Source organism: Sciurus carolinensis, chromosome 10 (assembly GCF_902686445.1).
Source record: "Sciurus carolinensis chromosome 10, mSciCar1.2, whole genome shotgun sequence".
Taxonomy (NCBI): Eukaryota; Metazoa; Chordata; class Mammalia; order Rodentia; family Sciuridae; genus Sciurus; species Sciurus carolinensis.
The window spans coordinates 61,825,172-61,841,864 of record NC_062222.1 but is presented as its reverse complement, the minus strand read 5'-3'; the positions used below and the strand labels follow the sequence as shown (position 1 = coordinate 61,841,864).

Here is a 16,693-nt window from a genome sequence, read left to right as displayed (position 1 = left end):
TTAGCAAGAGTCAAGTCTGAAATTTGTTTGGTTGTATTGTGCTGTATATACAGAGAGTGCTCAATATACATACATTTAATAAGTTTACAAAATTCCTTTTTATACACTATCAGGGAGAACTGTTATTATATTTTTCTAAATCAAATCAGTTATCAAAATCCTTACTCAGAAACTTTTACTTAAAGAAGCATTCGATGGCTGGGCACAGTGGTGCATGCCTGTAATCCCAGCTACTTGGGAGGAGGCTGAGGCAGGAGGATCATGAGTTCCAAACCAGCTTCAGCTAGCTTATGGAGCCCCCATCTCTAAATGAAACATAAAAAAGGGCTAGAATGTTGCTCACTGGTTAAGCCCCGCTAGGTTAAATCCCCAGTACCCAAAACAAAAACATAAAACAGCATTCTACGATGTTCATTCATGGGACACCAAGAACATAGCTTTTACAGGCTTATAATGGCATAGTATGTATAATGTAGAAATTCTGTCTCTGAAACAAAATTTAAAACATTGTCTTAATAACAGCAATACATATGAAAATATTTTGGGAGCTTTGGTGAGAGTAAATGAAAGGATCATTACCATTTATTACTCTACAGGAACAGAGGCTCAATTTAAAATGGAGAGAGGTAAGAAAGGAGGCTTAGAAAGACAAAGTTGCCCTAATTTTCAACCACACCAATAATAGTAGGTTGCCATCTGTCCTCCATCAACCCTTCCCTTGCCTTGCCTTCATAGATACCGGGTGGAGTCTTCAGGGTACGAGGGTAGAAACTGATCCTGTCCTTGGCTTTGTGTAGGCTTTCACAGTTTTACCAAGTCAGTTACCACTTGGCCACCTGGTTTCGTTCATGAAATTTTGTTGACATCTTTCATTTGTTATTTTCTCTTTAGCCATTCTCTTTGTCTTGCAAATTTTTGCCTTTTTGTCCTTTTTCTGTCATTTAAGTGATGTTTAAGGAGGGCACCTGTGTGTTCAATCTGAAACTTTCTTATAGTTTTAATTTGCATCTCCTGGTTGAATTTTCTCTTCTTCTTTATGGATCATTTTTATGGTTTCTTCATGAGTTACCTGCTCTTACGCTTGTCTGTTTTTCTTTCAGTACCTAGTCATTTTCTTATTAAATTTAATTGTTCTTTCTATGTAATGTATATTAACTCATGATACATAAAAATTGTTGTATTTTTCCAATTTGTCATTTACCTTTTTTTTTTTTTTTTTGGTACTGGGATCTAACCCAGAGGTGTTTCACCTGAGTCACATTCCCAATCCTTTTTGTTTATTTACTTACTTTTTGAGATAGGATGTCACTAGTTGCTGAGGCTGACCTTGAACTTGTCCCAAGTCTCTGGGATTACAAGTGTGCATTGCTGTAACCAGCTGGTCCAATTTGTCATTACTTTAAATTTTTATGATTTTTATGCATGAAAAAGTTTTTTTTTTACCACGGATATACTATAGTTTGTAGAACTTTTCCATTAACAAGTATTATTAATATTATGTTTATTTTTATTGATTGATTATTGATTGACAGAGTTTAGTGATACTGAGGATTGAACTCAGGTACTTATTACTGAGCTCACCCCTAGTCCTTTTAATTTCTTATTTTGAGACAGGGTCTTGCTAAGTTTCCCAGATTGGTCTTGAACCTGTGATCCTCCTGCCTCAGCCTCCCAAATCACTGGAATTATAGGCATGTGATTACACCCAGTTTAATATTACATTTTAAGTTGCTTAGTTAATCATTGAATTATTAAATATTTCAGTGACTTTATGCTTAGAATGCCCTTATTTAACCTGATATCACTTAATGGCTTACTCACTCTACTACTTGCTCTTTGATCCAACCAGAATATATTTTTTCGCATTGTATAAGGGGAGATTTTTAAATGTTTTAAAATTAATTGTGACACTTAAATATAGACACATAATGGTGTATAGCTTAATAAATAATTTAAAAGCAAACACATATTCTACCACAACCCAAATCCTTGTTTAAGGATCTACTTTTGAGAACATCCAAACTAAAATAATTTATCTTAGAAGTGGTCCAGAATGCACATCCTGAGATGGATGTCTGGACTGAACCACTCATTGACCAGATAGTAATAAAGACTGCATTATTAATGGTAAGTGGGTTATGATAATCCTTGGCATGCTGCAGGGTCATGTGGTGAATTGGGACTGGATGCAGATGGAGGGCAGGATAGTGAATTTATATTATATGCCATATTTTTATGGCAGTGGTTATCATAAAAGATTGTGGAAATGAACGGTTGCCCTTAAGTTACCATTTTCTTTGGTGGACTCAAGTCAGCCAACCATCAACCCTGGGACACAATATATAATTAAGAAAACATCTATGGCACCTGTGTCTACTACAGCCAGAGGGCAGTACAGGCTGGAAACCAGTCCTGATTGTGCCAGTAGAATTGCCGAGAAGTTTTATTTTTCAGCTATGGAAAATTCATGAAATTTAGATTCAAGACCCTAAAAGAGAAGAAATGGGAACCTGACTGCTGAAATGAAGACATATTACATACGTGCTTAGAGCTTCCTATTCTGCTGAACCATCTAGACCCCCCGAATTGATTCATTCTCCATCACTCACCATTAGTCAACTTTGCCTCCACATCATGCAGAGAACTCATGGGAATAAGATGCCTTACAAAATAACAGTTGCTCTCACCAAGTTTCACCCCGTGCTTCTCATAGTTTGCAGACATGAAGCTAGGGTCAAATCTCAGGCTGGTCAAGTTGGGGCGGTATTATTCTTATTTTGAAAGCAAGGAACTTATTCACCAAAATTCTGCAAAATGCTGTATGTCTACCTACAGGAACCCAAAGTTTATGTTGTAGAAGGGATCTTGAGGGGGTGAACTGAGGAAGGGTATCAGTGAACTGAGGAAAAGACAGGTTAGTGATATAGGGGAACTTGCCAATAACTTAGAAATGCATGTCTTAGGAGTCCTAAAATGCTGGGATGGATTTCTCAAATTTAGAACTAACCAACACTAAATGGGTAGAAATGTGAAACTTGCTTTTGATACAGTGAATCTGATTTCAATTCTCTAACCTCCAGGAATTTTAAGGTAGTAACTTTTTGTAATTTTAGAAACTATATTTGTAGTAATCTGTTATGATAGTTTTATGTATCAGCAAAGCTAGAATATAAAACTCAATTATTCAGTCAAAGATTAACTTAGGTGTTAATCTAGGTGTTAATCTAGGTGTTAACCTAGGTGTGAAAGTATTTTATAAATGTGGGTAATATAAACAACCAGTTAACTTTAAGTAAAGAAGATCACCCCCAATAATGTTGGTGGACCTTATCCAACCAGCTGAAAGACTGAAGAGTAAAATCTGAGGATTCCCACGGAAAAAAAATTCTGCTCCAAACTTGAAGCCTAATCCCCTAAATTTCCAGCCTGCTGACCTACCAGGGATTTCAGATTTTCCAGCTTCCACAGTCACATGAGCCAGTTTCCTTAAATAAATATATAGTAGTCCTACTTTATCCATGGTTTTCCTTTCTACAGTCAACCAGGATCAGAAAATATTAAATGGAAAATTCCGGAAATAAATGACTTTCTAAGTAGCACAATGAAATCTCACACCAGCTAGCTCCTTCCTGCTAGGACACGAATCATCCCTTTGTCCTGCATTTCTACACTGTATATGCCACTAACTCATTAGTACTTAGTAGTCATCTGGGTTATCAGATCAGCTACCTCAGTATTTCAGTGGTTGTGTTCAAGTAATCCTTACTTTACTTAATAACAACTCCAAAGCACAAGATTATTGATGCCAAGGAGGCACTGGTGCATAAAGTATGTGGTCATACTTCAGGGCATATAGGAAAAATATCATATATATAGGATTCATTACTACCTATGGTTTCAGACATCTATCGAGGTCTTGGAATATATCTGTCATGGAAAAAGGGAAATACTATACTAAAAATTTCCTGTTGGATGTTTCCCTGGATAACACTGATTGGACCATTTGTTATAGTACTAGTAGGAAACAAATATAGATAAGTTTGAAAGGGTATTGATCGATCTATATGACCAGAAAAGACAAAAAGTTGGTAGGACAAACAGCCATCTCTCTCTCTCTCTCTCTCTCTCTCTCTCTCTCTCTCTCTCTCTCTCTCTGTGTGTGTGTGTGTGTGTGTGTGTGTGTGTGTGTGTGTGTGAGAGAGAGAGAGAGAGAGAGAGAGAGAGCAAAACACTTCACTAATCTTTTCCTAGTTTCTACAGTTCAGCAAGTTTGAGCCAATCAATGGTAAGGCATACCAGGACTCCTTGAGAATTCCTCCAATCCTTTTGTAAATGAACCTACAAATAGTTACCAGGATATACCTGGGAAATAATAATACATCCATTAAATGTTTTTTTAGATATAGGTGTGAACAACACTGATGCCGGGAAAACCAAAATGCGATCATGAATCTTCTATTACAGTGAAAGCATGTGAAGGCCAGGTGATAAATAGAATCCCCAACCAAGTTTATCCACAAGGGGTCCCTGAGCACAAAGACTATGGTCATTCCCTGTGTGCATCAGTTAGATAGCACCATGGTTTAGACATGGTTTGTGTCCCAGGAGTTCATGGGTTAGAAGTTTGGTCTTCTGTGTGGAAACCTTAAAGAGTAAGTGGGGCATTTAAGAGATGGAGCCTAGTGAGAGGTCTTTTGGTCATTGAAGTTGTACTCTCAGAAGATATTAAGGAAGTTCTTCTGCCTCCTAAGTTACTTCTCACCAGAGTGAGTTGATATAAAAGAGTCCATCCCCACTCTCTGGCTTGCCATGTGATCTTTCCCTCTCGTGTACACTCCCACTCTTGTGGTACCATCCACCATGAGGTCTTCACTGTCCACTCTGTGCCAATGAATCATCAGGACCATGAGCTAAATCAACTACTTTTCTTTATGAAGGAGGGCACTTCATTATAGTAACAAAAAACTTACTAATAGAGATAGATATGTTTAGGAGTTTTTAGAAACCTCGTATTTGCTTGCCACCTTGCCACCTACAAAAATTAGATGTATCATGGCAGATGAGAGAAGACTATTAGAAACAGCCAAACGGTGGCTTCGAACTCAGTTGCTGGGCAACTGCTACACTTAATATGCAACTATTGGACTGGTGAATTTATCAGGAAGAATAACAAGAAGCAATTCACATTCACTTTGAATGAACAACAGTACAAATCATGATTCTGACCAAACATTATCTTAACATTATTTCAAAATATAGTTCTGTGATAAATGAACCTTGACCATCTGAACCTTCTGTAGAACATCTTAGTGATTCATTGTACTAACTATGACATTTTAATTGGATCTGGGGAGCAGAAAGTAAACTTATAAGGAATGTGCTTGTGATTTATATATGGACTAGAGAGTGAGATTAACCCTCCAAAGATCCAGGATCCTGCCAAACACCAGGTGTTTTCAGGATTCTATGAGTTTGTAAGATGTGAAAACACCCTCAAAGAAATGAATGTTATTGCTTCTTACACCTTCTACCACTAAGTAAAATATAATACTTGGTAATTCTTGGACTTTAGAGAGAGTGCATGCCACATTTAGGAATACAACTTGGACTCATTTATCTTTTGGCTCAGATGGCAACCAGTTTTGAATGAGGTTTTGCTGCAGAGTTGAGCCATGGAATGAGCATCCTGTCACTTAGATAATGTAATTCAGCAGATTTAATTGTGCTTGAAGTATTTGTAGAACATGAGGAAGCCATGTACAATGCTTTACATACTACGGTAGAAGAGTAACAGCAAAGATCCATAAGGTCCTGGAGAAAGACTATGCCATGTACAGCTGAGAATATTCGCCATTGACAAAGTAGATCCTGGCAGGCGCTGGACCTAAGTAGAGACTAAACTGCTGACCACGGGATAGTAAGGGACTGTGCAGGAAGCCATCTATGAGCCATGGATGGGACCTGAGCAACATTCAAGCCATTAGGCAAGGAAACCTGGTTTTGGGAACTCCCATTCAGAAGCCACTGGTTGGAGAATGCCCTATTCCTGTGGCGCCCTGCCTAGCTCACTGCTCACATTCAAGTACAGCTCAGAGATGGGAGTGACACTACAGCCACACAGCCTGCTAACCCCACCCATATCCTGTTTTTCCTGAAGAAGCAAGCACTGAGACAAGACTCCTCCCATACTGAAATCTTTACCAACCAATCCCCTCTGACCTATACTGCTAAAAATAAAACAAGTCGATTCCATCTTTGTTAGAAGTTGTACCCTTCTGGTCAGCTTAACCTGTCGCTGCCCCAGCTCCTTAAAACACATTTCTGGTCTTTTGTGTCTATTTTGTGGTTCTAATTTCATAGCTTTTATTTTGCAGTCAGCCTATCCCTCCTACAGGAACCCTTTCCCTTACCCACTGGAAACAATCCAGAGCACTATGCAACTGGAGCTCTTCACCTGACCTGGATGTCACATCAAGTCTTAAGTTTGAAGAAGATGGAGGGAATGATAGGGATTCATCGTATTATGGAAATGGCATATTCTGGATCAGACCAAGCAGATACAGAGAGCTGAGTAAGTTACAGGAGCAGGTGTCCCACACCCTTACATTACTCTCTTAGCTACATCAATGCCTCAGCTTTAGTGAGCTAAGAGGAGGACAGAAGGAAACATTTAGACTTGGTTCACAGATAGGGTGATTAGTCTCTTTGTACCACATTCTGTCTCAGAGGAGACAGTGTCAAAAGACAGCATTGAGGGGAAGTCCTGTTTGGTTCACTTTGTCATCAGCTTCATTTGAACAGAGAAATAGCCTGAGGTAAGAATAGATGTAAATTTCAGGACAGGGACTAGTTAATCCGTAACCTGTAGGGAGCAATACTAGAAGAGTGGGGACAAGCAGAGGTAATGAAGAGTTATGTAGATGGACCTATAGGAATTAACACAAAGTGTGGAGATTTTTATCTCCTAGCAGTGTCCACCAGAGGCCATCTCCCACAGAGAAAACACTGAACAACCAGGCCACAAGATGACCCACCCAGTGAAAGCCACCTTCTTTCCTTAGATGCCAAGATGCTTGCACAATGGGCCTGAGAACAGAATAGCCCCACAGGCAGGATGGAGAAAGAAGAGAGATTAACATTAAATAAATAGTCATACAAATAATATTTGATAATGACTATCAATATTAAATTAAATAAATGTAAGGTAATAATATATGTGAAACAGGGAACCAGTGCTGTTCCAGGGATAAGGGAATACTTACCTGAGGAAGTTAAGTCCTGAGGGTTGAAGAAAAGATATATAGACAAGAAAGGGATAGGCAAGAAAGGAAGCACACAGCACACCACACATGCAAAGGCCCTGAGATGGGAAGATGTTCAGTACATCTGAGCAAATAGAGAAGATCAATGTGACTACAGTGCCATGAGTCAGTGGAAGAATGGTAGAAGTGAGACAGGAGAGGTAGGGTGGAACAGATGAAACAGAACCTTCCAGAACATACCAAAGGATTCTTTTAAAAAAAATTGTTCTAATTAGTCATACATGACAGTAGACTGCATTTTGACACATATACACAAATGGAGCACAGATTCTCCTTCCTCTGGCTAAACATGGTGCAGTCTCACTGGCAGTGTAATCATACGAGTATATAGGGTAATAATGCCTGTCTCGTTCTACTGTCTTTCCCATCCCCAAACCCACTCCCCTCCCCTCACTCCCCTCTGCACAATCCAAAGTTCCCAAGGGATTCTTTATTACCATTCTCCATGATGCTTCTGCTATCATTATCTTGATGGGTGTTAGCCCATGCTTCTTTCTCTTTCTCACATTCAAATTTCAGGTCTTACTTCCTGAAGGAAACATGGTGTTTTTTAATGTTAGTCCTCACTTTAAGAGTAGTGAAAATCACTGAGAAAGGACTGGGCTAGAGGTTTTTAAAAATTGGTATCGATTGACATATAGATGGAACACATAAAGTAAGAAGAAATGAGAGCATAGTTCCAAACTAATTGGAAGGAAAAGACTCCCAAAGATAAATTACAAAGGAACAACTTGAGAAGTAGAGAGAAATAAAGGATTATATAGTATCCTAAAGTCAAAAGAAAAGAAAGTTTTGAAAAGAATGTGTTCAACTATGCAGATTAAGATATAGCCTAGAGGGCTGGGGAGATACTCAGCTGGTAGAGTGCTTGCCTTGCAAGCACAAGGCCCTGAGTTTGATTCCCAGTACTGCAAAAAAAAAAAAAAAAGATAGAGCCTAGAAAAAATGGTTATTGATTTAGCAACATGGGTATTTATACCAACAGAAATGGGTGACTGTCACATATTTGGGCTTAATTTACTGTTTTATTGACTTACAGACTTTAAAAAGTGATAGAAAAAATGTTAATAATGCAGATTAAAGTGCATTACCAGGCTTGGTGCACATGCCTGTAATTCTGTTGATTTGAGAAGCAGAGACAGGAAGATTAAAAATTTGAGACCAGCCTGGGCAGCTTAGTGAGACCCTGGGTCAAAGCAAAGAATAAATAAATAGGTGCCAGGGATGTAGCTCAATTGTACAGTGTTTACCTAGCATGTACAGGACCCTGGATTCAATTCCCAGTAACCCCCCCCCCACACACACACACACATCTTCTCTCTTTCTCTGCCTCTCTATGTCTCTCTCTGTCTGTCTCTGTCTCTGTCTCTCTCTCTCTCACACACACACACAGAGTGTTAAAGTTTATAGCCACCACCCCCCATTTTTTTGGTACTAGAGATTGAACCCAGGGGGCACTTTACTACTGAGTCACATCCCTAGCATTTTTTTTTTTTTTTTCTTGGAGATGAAGACAGGGTCTTGTTCAATTTCTGAGGTTAGTCTTGAATTTGCAATCCTCCTGCCTCAGTCTCCTGAGTCACTGGGATTACAGGCATGTGCAACTGTGCCCAGCTTACCTTAAAATATTTAACAGTAACTCATCAGTATCATCTAATATGGAGTTCATATTCACATTTCACCAATTGTCTCTTTTAATAACTCTTTTATTGTTTGTCTATTTGAAACCAAAACCAAACCAAGGCTCATATATTGCATTCATGCTTTAAGATTGTCTTAACCCAGGGCATCAGTTTCTCATTTCCCTCCTTTTTTCTTCATGTCATAGAGTTGTTTAAAACTTTTGTTCTGTAGAATATAATACAATGTGAGTTTAAGTTTTGCATTCTTGTGTGGCCATTTAATATAGGACTCCCTGTATATCATGTAAACAGATTATCTCTAAGGCTTAATTACATTCAAACTTATTATTTTCTTTTTAAAGAATATTGCAAAAAAAGTCTGTGTACTTTATAATGCATGAAATCAAGAAACACATAATATCAGGGTCTTTTACTCTAAATGATGCCAAGATTAATTAGTAATTCCAATGAGACAATCTGACCCCTCCACTGTAATGTTCCCCAAAGAAACTTGATCTGTTTCATTCATTGTTAATCAGCAAATGTTTTCATCAAGGATTGCAAAAATGTTTATTTTTCTAAATCTTTTATTTCTTCTTTTATTAAATTATTTTTAAAAGACATTTTCATCAAGTCAGGCCATTTGATTACTCTGAAATAAAGTCCAGATAGGAATTATAAAATAAATGCTTAATTCGTAAGCATAATTGCCAGCTGTTAAGACTATGCCCAATAGTAAAAACTATACTTCTTTGTTATTTGTTTGTTAATGTTTGTGACCTCATTAGGACATTGCTTAGAATTGATCATGACTTAAGAATTCTCATTTAAAATAACCCCTAAGATAATGAATTTCAAATTAATATTCAAATTTTTGCACCTCTAGCATAATACTGAGATTATTATTGGAATATTCATTAAAACCTGAGAATTCATATACCCATTGGATGCATACATCACTGTAGCTGAGCAGAGCAAAATTAAATATAAGTTTTCTTCAATGACTGCAGGCCTCAACACACTGGGTAAAATTCTTGGATTGACTTGAATTATTAACTCTAGACGTAAAGAACAAACTAAATTTGCCTGTTTATTGTTTCATTTGCCAGTTTCATTGTTTGTTTATTCTTTATTCTGAGGCAAATCTGGAAGTTACAGAAATGTTGCACACACAGTTCAAAAATCCTTTTACAAAATCATTAAACTTCCCTGTTATCCTTGAATGCTTTACTATTGCCTAAAAATGGAACAGTCTCTTAAATAACTACGGTATAACCATCAAAATCAGGAAATCAATTTTATCATTTATTTTGCAGACACTCTACAACTTTTGACAATTGTTCCAATGATATTCTTCATTAGAAAAAAACCCTGTTTAGAATCAAGCATCAGATTTATCATATTTCTTTAGTCTTCTCCAGTTGGGAATCCTGTGGTTTTGTTTGCCTTCAATAATCTTGACAGTTTGAAAGATGATAAGCTAGTTATTTTCTAGAATATCTCTCGGTTTGAACTGGGGTGATGTTATATCTTGGCCAATCAAGGAAAAGGGGAGGCATCTTTGACAGGAATATCAGGCTGTGTCCTCTGCATTCTAATAAATGACACATAAATTCATTTTGCCTAATTGCTGGTGATGTTAACTTTGGTCACTTAATTAAGTGGATGTTTGTCATACACCTCCATTGAGTGTCAATCTTCTTTCATTTGCAATCAATATGTATTTTGTAACCAATACATATTTATCAAAACTTCAGTGTATTTTTTATATTAATAAGGATTTATGGATTCCTTTATTTCAAATGTAAAGAACTCTGTCACTGTTTTGATTAGCTATTTCGCTGCTGCAATGGAAGGACCTGACCAGAATAACCGTAGAGGAGGAAAAATTTATTTGAGGACTCATGGTTTCAGAGGTCTTAGTCCATAAGGCTGGCTACATTCCTTGGGTCTCCAAGTGAGGTTGAACAACATGGCAGGAGAGTGTGGCAGAGGGAAGCAGCTCATATGCTGATCAGGAAGCACAGAGACCCCACTGGCCAGTTACAAATATATACCCAGAGCCACACCTCAATTCCATCTCCTCCAGTCACACCCCACAGCTTCAGTTACCATTCAGTTAATCCCTATCAGGGGATTAAATCACTGATTGGGTTAAGACTCTTACAACCCAATAGTTTCTCCTCTGAACTTTCTTGCATTGTCTCACACAGCGCTTCTGGGGGACACTTTACATCCAAATCATAACACTATTATTATTTATTTTAATATCTACATTATCATGTATCTTGTCAATGGAAAATGCTCCAAGTAGGTTGTGTGGTCTTTTGACATGTATCAATCATTCTAGCATAGTAAGATGTTTCAGGTGCATCTGGTGCTTTTCTTCTATCCCATTCCTGGACTCAACCCATTTTTGAAAGAGCCATGATTCCTTTTGGTCAAGAATTTTATTTGAAACAAAAATTTGGGAATTAGACATGCTTATTGTTGATGTCAAGCTCTGAGAATGAAAGGAATATTCATTGGTACACACAATGCACACACCACACTACAACACTAATCCAACACTACAGTTTCTTCCCTTCTCTGATAGTAACCAAATCTCATTGTCCTCAGATATGTACTTTTTTCAACAACTCTTTTGTATGTAACTAAAGACTGCCCCCCCCCACACACACACACAAAGAACCCTCAGGCTGGGCAAGGCTGCTGCCACCATCCAGCCCCATAGATGCTCACTCTACTTGTCTTGCTTCCCATTTCATGAATCTGCCTTAGGGATCACATTACTCAGGTTCTGATCCTAGGCACCAGGTCCCTTCCCCATCTCAGATGCCTAGCTTCCTCAGCTCCACCTAACAGAAGAGAAGGAAGAGAAAAAAGGGAAGAGGTGGGGGCGGGTACAATTCCCTATTTATTTTAAAGGCAAAAGAAATGCATGTCATCACAAATTATGGAACTCCTACAGTCCCACACATCATGGGCACTCTAATTCACTCAACTAGAAATTGAGATTTGCTTCAAAAAATAAATAATAACTAATTAACTATTAAGCTGCCAGTTAGGATCAGTATTCCATGTATTCAATAAATATTGGACTGAAACCCATGAAACTGAGCTCAAAGGAAAATGGATATTTTGCAGTTATATAGTCACATTTAAAGTACAGATAAAAAGTTTGGAAGATGCAAGTTCAAGGAAAATTTCAACATCCCATACCTTTTTTTGATAGTGACAGTATGTGGAAGACTTTCAGCAATAATTTTCAGCAAATCCAGTTGGGGGAAGTCAGTGTGTGAGGACTAAAATACAATATAGATAACTGACATTTCCAGGCTTTAGCTGTTACACTGCCATACATATATAAATAATGACTATTTTTTTCCAAAAGTTTAATTTTGGTAACTACTGCTGCTAGCAATTAATTTTAAGTGGTACGTTTTATATGGTAACATTAATTGTAGTAACAGCATCATTAGTTCATCTCAGTACTACCCAGTTCAATCAATCACCCAAATATTGGAGATTTTGTCTCCAAAAAATACACAAAATGACTTTTTTTTTAAACCTTTTCATAGATGGTTTTCAACTTGGTTTGGTTTTTTTGGTTTTGCTGGTCTTTGTTTAACATATTTATTTCAACAAAGCCTAAACATTCAAAAAATCCAGCTCCTACTTTTCTGGTTCTTTAGGTCAGAAGACCAGGAAGGTTCCTGCACACCAGCAAATAGACAAGGTTGAATAAGAAACAGGTGAAGAAAGATGTATTAAGCATTATTTCCGCACTCTGCTCTATCGTCCCACACTTATATATCTTATGAGATATATTCACATCTTACAATGTATATGTATCTTATGATATATATTTTTTATGATATATATATGTGTATATGATGTACATATATATCACCAATCACTAGAGTTTCGAATACATGTATATCACCAGCCCAGTCGGCGAAATTTTTCTGTCCAAGGAGTTCTAGATGGCAAGTGGGGATCAAGTCCCTGCGAATACTAGAGACCACTTCTCAGCTGCGTCTGGACCCTGTAAAAACAGGTTCCAGGGAGCTACTCTGTTGGCTATCCTTTTCACTATCTTTCCGGGAAGACGAAACTGCTTGTGAGACAACAGGCACCTCAAAAGTAAAAGCCGCAGTAACACCAACTAGTTGCAACCCACTCCTGCGCCCCAGGGGCGCTGCAGGGAGCGCCTGGAACTGGGGCGCGCTGGACGCAAGTAAGAGCGTGCCCGGGCCCTGGAGCTTCTGATTGGCTCTTTGCTGTGAATAAACTAGGCAGAGGCTAAAGCAGTGAGAGGGAAGTGCTCACCTGGGAGTTGGCGTCCCAGTCTCGCCAAGGACTTCCAGGGTTTTGTGTTAGGGAAATACACACCCTAACTAAACAGAGGGAGAGGTGGGTTAGGCTGTGGTTTCTGATTATTTGCGGAAGAAGCCACGAGCGGTAGTAATTCCAGGGCCCCGGAGCAGAAAGGCAGATGACTTTGGCTCCGTAGCTTGAAAGTGTTCAGAATTGCAGGCAACGCAGGCTCCTTTCTTTTTAATTTGGGCACTCTTTTTCGACTCTGGTAAGGAGTCCTGCTCCGTGTGTGTGTGTGTGTGTGTGTGCGTGTGTGAACTCTAGGCATAATACTGTACGTACGATATCTCTGCCCTAAAATTACACTCTGCAGAGAGTTTCCTGCAGCACACAATCCTAATTGGCCACCAGGGTGCTGGGGAACCAGCCCGGAGAGGATGGGGGAGTGGAATTTGGTGTACCATAACTATACCACAGCTTTACTTTTCATTAGGAAAAAGATTACATAACAAAGACGAACTAGCTCTGAAGCAAGAAAAGACGTTGAAAATTAAGAAACATTCTGAGATATTAATGCCTTCTCCTTCTTTTAGTCTGAGTAATTTTAAATGAGAGTCATTATCTAATAGTTTTATATCTGTGAGCACACAAATGAGAGATTTATATACAAATTTCATATATACATATATCATATTGCATATGAGAGGTTAAAAATGTTTGGGATAAACGATGAAAGTTGTGATCCTAGCTCAGCTCGGAGGCAGCACAGGGCCGACGAGCTCTCGGCTGTGAGTGCCCTTCCCGCGCCAGGCGCGTCCAGCCTCAACCCCAGCCGCAAGTCTGACCTAGGACAGCTCCTGCACCCGCTGAAAGCCATCTCCGCACCAGCTCACGCACCCCGCCGTTTGGGCGGTGACACACACGAGAGTCGAATTACAGGTCCGCAGTTAGCAAATGAATTTCAGGAACTTAAAAGAGGGAAGAAGTGGGGAAAGAGAGAAAGAAATGAGCGAGCGCCCAAGTCCTCTGCACACTGGAACTTTTCTCTGGGTGTAAAAACTCTTTGATTGGCTGCTCGCACGCGCCTGCCCGCGCCCTTCATTGGCTGAGCAGACACGCGACTGGCGCGAGGAGGGGGTTGGGAGAGGAGCGGGGGGAGACACACTGGCGCGTGCCGCTTTTTAAAGGGGCGCAGCGCCTTCAGCAACCGGAGAAGCTTCGTTGCACGCGACCTGGTGTGTGATCTCCGAGTGAGTGGGGGAGGGTCGAAGAGGAGAAAAAATAATAATAATAAGACTTTGCAGAAGAGACCCAGGCAGGGTTTGGGGGGTTTTGTGTTGTTTTTGGTTTTGGTTTTGGTTGAGCTGAGTTACCAGTACCGCCTCCGACACTGCACCTCAGAGCCTTTGCAGTGCGATGTCCCGCCTGCTGCATGCTGAAGAGTGGGCTGAAGTGAAGGAGTTGGGGGACCACCATCGCCATCCCCAGCCACACCACCTCGCGCAACCACCGCCACAGCCACCTGCCACCCTACAGGCGAGAGATCTTCCAGTTTACCCGGCAGAGCTGTCCCTCCTGGACAGCACAGACCCACGCGCCTGGCTGGCTCCTACTTTGCAGGGCATCTGCACGGCACGCGCCGCACAGTATTTGCTGCATTCTCCTGAGCTGGGCACCTCCGAGGCCGCAGCGCCCCAAGACGAGGCGGACGGCCGGGGGGATCTGGTAAGGAGAAGCACCAGCGGCGGCAACATCAGCAAAAGCCCAGGACCGGTGAAAGTGCGGGAACAGTTGTGCAAGCTGAAAGGAGGGGTGGTGGTGGATGAGTTGGGCTGCAGCCGCCAGCGAGCCCCTTCCAGCAAACAGGTGAATGGAGTGCAGAAGCAAAGACGGCTGGCGGCCAACGCCAGGGAGCGGCGCAGGATGCATGGGCTGAACCATGCCTTTGACCAGCTGCGCAATGTTATCCCGTCGTTCAACAACGACAAGAAGCTATCCAAATACGAGACCCTGCAGATGGCCCAGATCTACATCAATGCCCTGTCGGAGCTGCTACAAACCCCCAGCGGCGGAGAGCAGCCATCGCCGCCACCAGCCTCCTGCAAAAGTGACCACCACCACCTTCGCGCTGCAGCCTCCTACGAAGGTGGTTCGGGCACAGCCACAGCAACTGGGGCTCAGCCAACTTCCGGAGGGGGCCAGCGACCGACCCCACCCGGGAGTTGTCGGACTCGCTTTTCTGCCCAGACCTCCGCGGGAGGTTACTCAGTGCAGCTAGACGCTTTGCACTTCTCGACTTTCGAGGACAGCGCCCTGACAGCGATGATGGCGCAAAAAAACTTGTCGCCTTCGCTGCCTGGGGGCATCCTGCAGCCAGTGCAGGAGGATAGTAGCAAAACTTCCCCCCGGTCCCACAGAAGTGACGGGGAGTTTTCTCCCCATTCCCATTACAGTGACTCGGATGAGGCAAGTTAGAAAGGTGATAAAACCCTGAAAACGGAGACAGAAACAAAATTGCCCTTTCCCAGTGCGCGGGAAGCCCCGCGGTTAAAGATCCCCGCACCCTTTAATTTTTGCTTTGCAATGGTCGTTGTTTAGCAACGACTTGGCTTCAGATGGCAGCTACATTTGATGTTTTGCAAATGCCGCCGCTATTCCAAACTTCCTATGGCCCATATTGTTTGATGAAAGCTTGCTGTTAAAGCTTTGCCCTTCCTTCCACCTTCTTCTTTCCCCTGTAGATAGATACAGTATAATTATATGTATCCAGATGTGGCATCATTATTATAGTCCCTTCTGCCAATACGCTGCTAAAACGTCGCATCTTCTTTTCTGTCACTGGTTTGAGTTTAATTTATTTTATGCCCTGGGCGACCATTTCTGTGTGTTGCGCGCACTCGTGTGGGAGAGTTAAGTCTTCCGAAGTTGTTTCCCAAAATGCATTATGAATCGCAAAGTCAGTGCTTCCAAAGTGAATAACTTTTGACTATGGAATTGTGAGAAAACGGGGACCTTTGCGGTTTTATATTGTACAAACATACCCAGTATGTGTATTCGATCGCCAGAAGGTTGGCGTCCTTAAGGAAACGGCGCACGCACTTTATCAGTCGCTGCTTTTGCGGCTCCAGGAGAAATTCAACTGCCAATTGCAGACCAGTTTTTTTTTTTTTTTAAACACAGCCACTTATAATCTTTAAACTCTTTGCAAATGTTTGTTTTAAAAATGAAAATAAAAACACGTCTAGTAGTGTCAAACGCATTTGGTCAATTTTATTTTTCTTTGTTATTGTTAGAAAACTTATTTATTATTGAGTGTTTGCTACCATTTCTACTTACCTTGATTCATTTTTTTTACATTTTCTACTTGAGATAATTTATTTTAATTTAGTAAAGCCAACTGCCATTGTTTTATGTATTTACTTTTGCAAA

At 40.5% G+C, this 16,693-nt stretch overlaps 1 protein-coding gene across 1 annotated transcript; it reads left to right on the top strand.

Moving 5' to 3' along the window:
• The first annotated feature begins 14,680 nt into the window (after positions 1 to 14,680).
• On the top strand, positions 14,681 to 15,739 carry Atoh1 (atonal bHLH transcription factor 1). Its single transcript, XM_047565745.1, has one exon. It carries the CDS (start codon positions 14,681 to 14,683, stop codon positions 15,737 to 15,739), a length of 1,059 nt encoding a protein of 352 aa, XP_047421701.1.
• The last annotated feature ends 954 nt before the right edge of the window (positions 15,740 to 16,693 follow it).